Source organism: Equus quagga, unplaced genomic scaffold (genome assembly GCF_021613505.1).
Source record: "Equus quagga isolate Etosha38 unplaced genomic scaffold, UCLA_HA_Equagga_1.0 1164_RagTag, whole genome shotgun sequence".
NCBI classification, from domain to species: Eukaryota; Metazoa; Chordata; class Mammalia; order Perissodactyla; family Equidae; genus Equus; species Equus quagga.
Genome location: NW_025795790.1, coordinates 34,986 through 45,609, shown reverse-complemented (window position 1 = coordinate 45,609; position 10,624 = coordinate 34,986). Strand labels below are relative to the sequence as shown.

Sequence of the window (10,624 nt, the reverse complement as noted above, 5' to 3'; positions counted from 1 at the left end):
AGGTAAATGTAAATAAAATGTTTCTCTGAGCCACTCTAGCAAATTAATCAAATCCAGGGGGTTCGTTGGAACCTCCAATCTACACCCAGTTATTCAGAAGCACAGATGGTAACCTGGGCTTGTGATTGGTGTCTGAAGTGTGTTGGGGGGCAGTCCTGTGGGACTGAATCTTTAACCTGTGGAATCTGATGCTATCTTCTGGTAGCTAGAGTCAGAATTGAGTTGAATGGTAGGACTCCCAGCTAGTGTTGCAAAGAATTGTTTGTTGTGGGGAAATTCCCATACTTTTGTTGACCAGCAGTGTCAGAAGTGTGAATGTTTTGTGTGGATAGTAAAGGAGACTCACAGGAAAAAAAGACATACAAGGAATAAATGGGTTTTCCCTTATATACGAAAGAAAAAAGAAGCTGTTTTGTTTCAATACACAGCCTTTTTTATAATGGCACCAAACTGTAAACAATCGAAACAACCCAAATGTCTGTTTCAAGGAGAATGGATAAGTAAATTGTTGTATATCCATACAGAGGAACTCTAGACATCAATAAAAAAGAATGAACAACTGATACACAAAGCAGTATTAATGAATTGCAAAGATGTTATTTTGAGTAAAGGAAGCCAGATCTGAGAATATATGCTGCACCGTCCTGTGTGATTCCAGTTGCATGAAGTTCAAGAATAGGTGATAGAAGTCAGAATTATGACTTCTACCCCTCCTACACTTCTAGCGTGGAGAATGGGAGGGAGGGCTGTTGAATTTCAAGGGGCAGGTGGAGTTCGTCTGGAGTAACACAAATGTTCAATATGTAGATTGAGTTGGTATTACATAGATATAAACAAGTGTATAATTTCATTGAGTTGTAGGCCTAAGTTTTGTGCACTTCATTATATGTGTTGTACCACAATTACAAAAAAAAAGAGAGAAAAAGCAAAGATACAGTATTTTAAAATATTAACATAAATATCAGTGCCATCACCTGAGAGTTATGTGTAAGTCCATTGGGGAGGCAAGATGAGTGTGTAGAAGAGTGAGACCAAAAAAAGAGTGGTATTTGATTTTAAAAATATATGAGTACTATTTTGATAAAAATAAAATTTATTTTTAAAAAGAATGGAAAGAAGAGTGCTGAGAATCTCAGACAAGATGAGGGCTGAAAAATATCTGTTGGCTTAAACACCAAAGCCACTGATGTTAAGATGAGAGCTTCTTTTGGAGTGCTGTCAACAGAAGCCAGATTCAAGCGGAGGTGAGGAATGGGAGTTGAGGAAATAAGACAGTAAGTATAGACGATTCTTCCAACCAATCTGATTATTAAGGAGCAGAGAAGTATAGAAATGTGGCTGGTGGAGATATGAGCTTCAAGAAGACCATATTGAAATGGGAAAGATTCACTTATAGACATGTGACCAGATTATTACGAGAGAATGCAAAAAAAGAAGTTATTTTAGGGAAGAGCGTATATTCCTGTGCAGTTTCTTTTCAAGTGGCCAAGACTAGAAACCAAGCCTCTCTATAGCACAGCTGTCCCTCTGAATTGGTGAGAGAGAAGCTCTGGGCTGTTATGAAGAGCAGACTGACCCATGTACAGGCAAAGGGCACCGTCTAGGATCCCTGGACAGAATGAACAGTAGTCTCTGGCATCTGGCCGTGTCAGAAGACTTCATTCTCTATATGACCACTTGGGAAGAGGTTCCGGGTGCTAAGTAAATACTTCTTTGAGGAGGATAAACAACAGAGATGCCCTTAATCCAGGGCCCCAGCTGCAGGGTTTTGGTGCAGGCTTGCAGGTGCCTGGGAGCACTGTGTCTCCACAGCGCAGAGGTAAGTGGCTGAGTCTTCAGGTTTGGAGTCTGTGATGTGCAGAGAACTTCCTTTCTCAAAGAGTGTAGCTCTTATTCTTTCTTTATGCTCTGGCTTCCCAACTGAGGACAGGAGGAAGAGGAGTTCAGGGCCTTTCCCAGGATCCTGCCTGTACCACAGTAGCCCTCTAAAATTGCTGACGGTGTAACTGCAGTTGAGGCTGATACTGTCTCCCTCCTGGCGTCTCAGGGTCTGAGGGCTCTGCTCCACCTGGTCTTCTCCACTCAACCCTGCTCAGGGAAACAAAATCAGAAATGATACAAAGCTTTCAGTTCAGCAGTTTTGAGAAATTCCAACAAGAAACCCGGCATGAGCTGAGGCTAAACCCCTCTCCCTTCTCCCCAGCTTTGGATAAATGTGCCCTTATGGTTCTCATCTCTTTGCCTCCAACTTACAGCCAAACTGAAGCCACAAGACAAGGAAGACACATTCCAGCATGTTCTCCATCTTGATATCTCAGTCTTGATAAAATTTGCGATGATTCCAAACCCTTTCTTCTCCGAGGAGCTGTTTCTGTGTCTTGGTTCTTGTTCTCTAATGCATGAGAGAGCCTTTCTGTTGGCAGCTCAGCCAATCAAAAGCAAATCCTCTAGTAACTGTCATGCTTTTGATGTTTAAGACATTGATGGAATGAGAGGAATGGAGCCACTGCCACCTCGTGGTCATGAACACAACCTCACAGTACCCACTTCACACCACCTATAAGTAAAAAGCCTGAGGGAAGGACATTTTTGATATTTGGTGAGCATAGTGTATATGAGGTCAAAGCAGTGATCAGAAAAGCCTTCTCTCGCCTGCACTTCTAATTGTTTCATTCTTCCCTGGATGGCTTTAAAGTTAAACTGCTGCCAGAGGTTATAAAAGGGTTGAACCCAAGGGTAGGTGAAATTGATTATAATACACAAGAATCTCAGCAGGTGAAACCTTCAAAGGGTTAGAGTGTTGAAAAGAGGGGAATCAACTAGGTTGTGGAAATGTCTGGAAACCTCTTTGACAAAGAATTGGGAATAGAAGTTAAATCCATTTCTTCAAATAATTTTGTGCCTGGCTATAGGGACCAAGTGTGACTAAAACTCAGGGTCACAAACTTGATCGATCTTGGGGGCGGTGGGGGAAGAGCCTGGCAGAGGGATGAACTCTCCATTTCTAGATCTCAGAGAAATCAGAAAGTCACCTGGGGGAGTACAGGGGGTAACTATTATCTCTGCAAACCATAAACATTTTACATAACATAAATAATATACAGTAAAAGTACGTCTTCTTTCCTCATTTATCCTTCAGTACCACAGTTCATTCGTAGAGGAAACTGCTTCTATCACACACACACATTCATTATTTTCAGACAAACCTATACACTCCGCTCTGTGATTTGCTTTTTTTTCCCCACAAAATGGCCACATAGCATACCATTGCATGGATACACCACATTTTATTTCAGCAGTTTTGTATTTTTGCAATTTTAAACTATTTCCAATCTTTTACTACCACATATTATGCTGAAATGAATATTCTCATACAAGATATTTGCCAACATGAACATATAAATTATTGAAAATGTAAAAACTATGACAAAGGATCCAGGCATCTTTCATTTAATAAGTATGGCCAAATGTCTCTAAAAAGCAGTAGCAATTTACACATTTACAATGTATCAGTGTCTGTTTCTCCACTCCCTTGCCAACATATCATATAATTAGTTTTCTTTATCTTTCTTAATTTAATAGGTAAGAAATACTAATCTAGAGAACCATTTTTTTATTTCTCTATATTGGTCAAGCTGGGATTTTAAAAATAATCATTAAATCTGTTTGCATGTCTCTCTTTGAAAAGTCTATCCAACATTCTGTTTAAGTGTTGGCTTTGGAGTCAGAACGACAGGGTCAAACCAGCTCTATAGTTTGTTTGCTGTGAGATTCTGAACAAGCTCCTCAGTGACTATCTCTGTGACTTAGTTTCCTTAATTGAGTGATGGATAAAAAATAGTGCACATCTTATAGAATTTCTCTGAGAATCATTTGAAACAGATATTGACATCGATAGATAGATAAAGTGTAGAATAAGGACTAGAACACAGCAAACATGCAAGTAATATTAACTATGCGTTATTAATGCAATTTTCTTCTGGAGAGTTAATTTTATTGGTTTGCAAAATCTCTTTATACACTAAAGCTACATTTTCCCTATTTTTGCATTTTCTATTCCATTTTGGCATTTGATTTTGGATTTTCTAAAGTGTTTCTGCAATGTGGAAATGTTTGAGTTTATATATTCTTTTTTTTTTTCTTTTGAGGAAGATTAGCCCTGAGCTAACGTCCACTGCCAATCCTCCTCTTCTTGCTGAGGAAGGTTGGCCCTGAGCTAACATCTGTGCCCATTTTGCTCTATCTTATATGTGGGACGCCTTCCACAGCATGGTTTGATAAGCAGTGGGTAGGTCCGTGCCTGGGATCTGAACCAGTGAACCCCAGGCCACCGAAGTGGAGCACGGGAACTTAACTGCTGTGCCACCAGGAAGGCCTCTGAGTTCATATATTCTTATTTATTGTTTATTCAAATGTATTCACTTTTATTCTGCCTTCTGAAGTTTGAGCCTTGCTTAGAAAGTCATAACTCACTCTAAGATTACTTGTTAAAAATCCTGAAATTTCCTATTATGCTTAAAATTTAATATTCTAAGGCTACCATTTTGAATTATTTTGATCTATGGAGTAAGGTAAGAGGTCAATTTTTTTTAAGTGGCTAGTCAATTGCCCCGGCATTATCTGCTGAATGAGCTATTGTTTTCGCCCTGATTAATATTAACTTTGTAGGATAGTAATTTCCTATATGTAATTTGTTTCTATTTCTTTCTTCTCTCTTTTCTTCTATCAGTCTACCTACTTATACATCTGCTGGTACCAACTATTTTTAATTATTTTATTTTATAATACTATTTTATAAGCTTTATAATACTATTTAATGTGTGATAGATTTTGTCTCCACCCTGTTGCCATTATTCTTCTGTTTCAAAATTGTTTCTGATTTTCTGATATTTAGTCTTCACTTGAGTTTTAGAATCAGCATGTCTAGTTTCAAATAAATACATTAAAATTGCGAAGTAATCACATTTTAGACAATATCATGTTACTACAAAAGTAAGAATTTAGAGAGTATCTACCTCATGAAAATTAACTTCAATAATATCCCGACTTAACTTTCAAGCTGTTTTTCTAAGAACATTGAAATTAGCAACAGTGGGCTAAGATATATGTGGCAAAACTAGCATTGCTTAATTTGTTTGATTCTATGACACACCGATAGATTTTGTCATTGAACACGTGTTTATCTTGTTAAATTAACCACCATTTATATAAATTCTCTTTGGACTTGTCTAGATAGCACCCTCTATCACCATTAGCTACAACCCAGAGAAAGAGCATCAGCTGTCAGGTGCACAGTTTCACGTCACTCCATCCCACTCCGTAACCAGAGAAAATAAGCTACACAGAGTTTATTGTACTAACATTGTAAACAACCACCATTGCTCTTTGTTTTTTTCTTTGAGAACTGGATAATTTCTCAGTGACCCGAAATTTATTACACTAACTTGTAGACAATTCATCATTCACTGATTTGATCTATTCTAGCCACACTTAGCAAACCGTGACCCTGACAAATCATATTTAATAGGCAGCTTTTCTCTGTTTCTGAATATGCGCATCTCAGAAAGAAGGTGACACAGATCACTGCTTCCTTCACCACCTTCACCACAATCAGTACAGTGGTTCTCTGCAGGGAGGGAACTGAGAGGACCGAGGGTCTGAATGTGCGATGTGCAAGAGAGCCAGAGACGATGACTCACAGTTCAGTTTCACAAAAACTGCGTTTGATTTTTAAAACTATTTTTAATTTGAAAGAATTATAGATTCATGGAAGCTTCAAAGAATGTACAAGGAGGTCCCAATGTCCCTCTCCCCAGACCCCTCTAGTGGTATCTAAATCAGGAAACTGACATTGGTACAATCCACAGAGTTTATTTAGATTTCCCGTTTTACATGCACTCGTGTGTGTGTGTGTGTGTGTGTAGTTCTATGCAAATTTACATATGTACTGATTCATGCATGCATGTATATCATATGTATAGATTCATTGCCACAATCAAATGCGCATCTGTTTCATGACCACGAGGCTTCCTCGTGCTACCCCTTTGTATTCACACCCAACCTCTTCTCTGTCATTAACCCCTCACAAGCACTGTGTTCTTATTCCTACAATTTTGTTATTTCAATAGTTATATAAACAGAATTATGCAATAGTAACCTTTTGAGATAGTTTTTCTTTCACTCAGCATGAGTAATAAAAGCATCAGGTCTATCCAAGTTACTGTGTGTATCCAACCTGTTTGTTCATTTTTATTTCTGAGTAGTATTCCATGGTATGGATGTGCCACGCTTTGCTTAACCAGTGATCCACTGAAGGGCTTTTGGATTGTTTCCAGATTTTGGCTGTTATGAATAAAGCTGCTATGAATAGTCATGCACAGGTTTTTGTGTGAATATAAGTTTTCATTTCTCTAGAATAAGTACCCGAGTGTGAAATTGCTGGATCATATGGCAAGGCATGTTTAGTTTTATAAGAAACTGTCAAACTATTTTCCAGAGTGCCTGCACCATCTTACATTGCCACACGCAATGTGTGAATGATTCCATTTCTCCACATGCTTGCCAACATTTGGTGTTATTGCTATTTTTTATTTTAGACACTTTTAGGTGTGTAGTGACATTTCAATGTGGTTTTAATTTGCATTTGTCTGATGGTTAATTAGGTTGAAGATTTTTTCATGTGCCTATTTGCAATCTGTATATCCTCTTTGGTGAAATATCTATTTGAATCTTTTGCCCATGTTCTAATTGGTTGTTTTTATACTGCTCAGTTTTGAGAGTTCTTTACATATTCTAGATACAAGCCCTGTGTCAGATACATGGTTTGTAAATATTTACTCCCAGTCTATAGCTTATCTTTTCATCTTAACAGGGTCTTTTGAAGAGGAAACGTTTCTAATTTTGATGAAGTCCATTGTGCGTGCCTGTGTGTGTATCATGCATTTGGTGTCAAATTTAAGAATTCTTCACCTAGCCTCAGATCCTGAAGAATTTCTCCTATGTCTTTTTCTACAAGTTCGATATTTTTATGTTCTAAATTTAAGTCCATGATCCATTTTGAGTTAATTTTTTATAATGTTTATTTTGTAAAAGGAAGAATGTGTCACCATCTTTGTCTTAAGCTTTACCTATTTGCTGTGATCAAGTAACCAGCTCAAAGCAGCATAACCAAACTGTAAGTTGAGTATTTCTCATAGAGGAGTGAAAAACTTTATACTTTGAGACTGCAAATTTCCCTTTTTATACTTAGCATGATTTCTCAACTAAAAAGTAAATTTAAAAACATAGGACACAAACCAACCCCTTCTTAACTCATCAGCCTCTGAAATCTCCTATATTACAGGATAATGGTTTTCCCAGTATAGATTTAGAAAATGGTTACATCTATTTTATGATCAAGAATAACTATAATCTTTTCTAACATTCACATTCTTTTATTTTTTTTTAGGAAGATTAGCCCTGAGCTAACATCTGCCACCAATCCGCCTCTTTTTTGCTGAGGAAGATTGGCCCTGGGCTAACATCTATGCCCATCTTCCTCTACTTTATTTGTAGGATGCCTGCTACAGCATGGCTTGATGAGCAGTGCTAGGTCCGTGCACGGGATCCCAACCAGCAAACCCCAGGCAGCAGAAGTGGAGCACATGAACTTAACCACTACACCACTAGGTGGCCCCTCACGTTCTTCTAAACTGTAAAATTGTCTGAGAAAGATGCCCATCCTTCTTTAAGTCATCAAACTGAATTAAAAGTGAGATTCTTCTTCCTTGTCTGTGACTTCTTTCCTGATAATTGAATGCATGTCTCTTTAAGAAAAGAATATTCTCTACAAATTGCCCCAAGAATGAAAAATCCCACTTTTTGTTATTACTTTTTGCTAAATTACATGCTTTCATCTACCTCTATTCATAGTCACAGTCCCAAAGCCAAATAGCTCAGTTCCCCCAGAATGTACTGATGCTTCTTCCTACCGTCCCAGGGGCAGAGTCCTGATTTTACTCTCATAAGAGTATTTTGAAAAAACAATATTACAATTGAGAAAAAATTGAGTTTTCTAAAGGGTTAAGAATCAAGGAGTTTTGAAGTGTTCTCGATTGAAATAATTCAGCCCTTGAAGCCAGAATCAGAAAATTAGAAAAACAACCTCCTTTTCCCTAGTAACTAGGCTAGGACTCCCAACGGTAGGGATATCTATGCCACAGCTGAGTGAATCAACTAGGTCACGAAACATGAAAAAAATATATACAAAGAAGGAGAGCAAGTCACAGTAATGGTAATGACAAATGGAAACAATAGTTTGGCCTCATGCAGTTGTACACAAAGGCAGCATTTAGTGTTCGGAGAACACCTCCTGTACAAAAGTCATTTCATTTATGCCCAGAAATTAGGATGATGGAAAGGAAAGGTATGGGAACACAGACCTGAATTAATTGTGATTTTCTTTCAGCCTGGAAAATCCACTAGCACTCTTAGCTTTATAGGACTTATATCTCCAAACCTGGAAATGGTGCCATGTGAAGAAACTCTGTAGAATCAGAAAGGGAATTTATGGTACATGCAAACCAAAGGAATGTTTTCATGGTCATAAGAAATGGACAAATACAAGAAATAATTGATCCACGCTTATCTAATAGCATCCAAAGGATGGAAGCTCTGTATCTGTTGATGTTGCCAATTAATTTATTCTTCTTCAATCAACAAATATTTTATGTGCAAAGTATTGTGTAATGTACAGTACATGCATGTTTCCTGACCCTATGGAGATCACAGGCATAGGCATAACAGGAATTTTAAAAATCTATACATAAGTACAGATATAGATGTATATATGGAAAACTATATTAATTGCAACATTTCCTTGTCTTGGACTTTGGAGAGAGCCCTCAACACATGAGACCACATGGAGAGAGGCCACAATATGTTCTTGGGAGCACCTGCAAAACATATATAAAACACGTTTTTTTAACCTTCCTTAACCTATTATCCCTAGTAAAGATAAATGAGAAAACAGAGATTCACTGAAGAGTTGGAGAGAATAGGAGTGAAGCTGCGGTGGTGTGGCATTTCTAACCTTCCTCAAGCCAAGTTACAGAGATTCAAGAGAGAGGTGAAATGAGTACCCTGGAGTTTGGAGGATTTAGAGGGTCACGCTAGGTTACAATGACAATTTCTCTTACTTTACCATGTTTAAGGGCAAGAATACTGATGATTCTGTTATTTTTATCTATGTGTATACATGACACATAGGTTACTTATACTATTTTAATTGATTGAAAGGTAAGAGAAAGTAGATGGTGAGGCCTGGTACAGAGACATCAACATGTGAGTCATAGGCTTGATGAGTAAAATGTCAGAGAAAGCAACATAAGGGGAAGAGATGGCCTAAGGCTAAAGCTTGCAGACGTCCAACAGTTAATGGAAGGGAGAGGAGAGTGTGCGCAGGCGTCAAAGAGAAAACAGCCCAAGAAGTAGGTAAGAACCCCGGAGCATAGTTTGTCAGGGAAACCTAAGGAAGAGAGAGTTTAGGAAAGAATAAGTGGTCATAGCGCATGTGTCAAAAGGTTCTGAGAGGTCAGCTATGATGAGAACTAAAGATTTCTGTTGATTTACAGCACAGAAGTCATTAGTACTCTTTTTGAGGGTTTAACTAGTGGAGGAATTAAAGCCAAATACATGTATACCTTTTGATCCAGAAATATTAACATATATGCCCAATAGCAGTCTGTAAATATGCTTACCAAACAATATGTATAAGAATATTCATAACAACGCTGCTGATAATAGCCAAAGACTAGAAGAATCAAATAAACATTTAGGGAGATGGCTAAATAAACTGCAGTATATTCATACAGCAAACAGGATAAACAAAATAAACTGTACATAATGGATGAATCTTAGAAATATAATATTAAGAGAAAAATCTAGACAGAAAAAAATCCAAACAATATTATTCTATATATGCAAAGTTCAAAAGCAGGCAAAGCTAATCTATGGGACTGTGGTTTCCCAGGAAGGACAGGTAGTGACCAGAAGGAGGCATAAGGGGACATCTGGAAAGCAAAAGTACAAAGAAGAGAGAGCACAGACCCAGCTTCAGTCTCTGGGAGGTCCTAATCCTTCCAATGAAGATTCCCAAAATCCCTTTTCAACATCAGGATGGATTTGGATAACAGTATGACAACCAGCAAATTTGTCAGCACAGGCTGGAACAGGGAAGGCATTTAGGTTTTGGGTCTTCCACTTTAACGTAATCACCATAAAAAAGTTTTTATAAAAAAACTTTTGCCGTATGATCTACTTCAAGATAAAGAATTGAATACAAAGATCTTTTGATGAATGACACTCTTAGATATGTTCTGTGAGGTAGAGAGAGAAGCTTCTGCTTCTAAACACCCCACCACTGCTGACGCAGCCTCTGCCTCTTCCTGTCCACACTGAGACTCTCGCCCAGGTGTTCACAGCTGGGGGATGCCTCATGTTGAGACCTGAGGTTTCTGTGGGGCTCCCACAGGCACCCACATCACTATTGCCTCTCTCAGAGCACAGAAGTACACTGCGGAGTCCCGGAGCTGTGAGCCTGTGATGGTGAGGCTGATGGAACTGGCTGGTTTCTGGCAGTTCTTAG

The 10,624-nt window shown here is 38.2% G+C and overlaps 1 gene segment (V, D, J or C); it reads right to left on the bottom strand.

The window, feature by feature from the left end:
* Window positions 1-1,741: 1,741 nt before the first annotated feature.
* LOC124232793 (T cell receptor alpha variable 20-like) lies at window positions 1,742-2,305 on the bottom strand. The segment is given in 2 exon segments: window positions 1,742-2,088; window positions 2,254-2,305. Coding segments are annotated over 2 exon segments (399 nt in total).
* Between the last annotated feature and the right edge of the window lie 8,319 nt (window positions 2,306-10,624).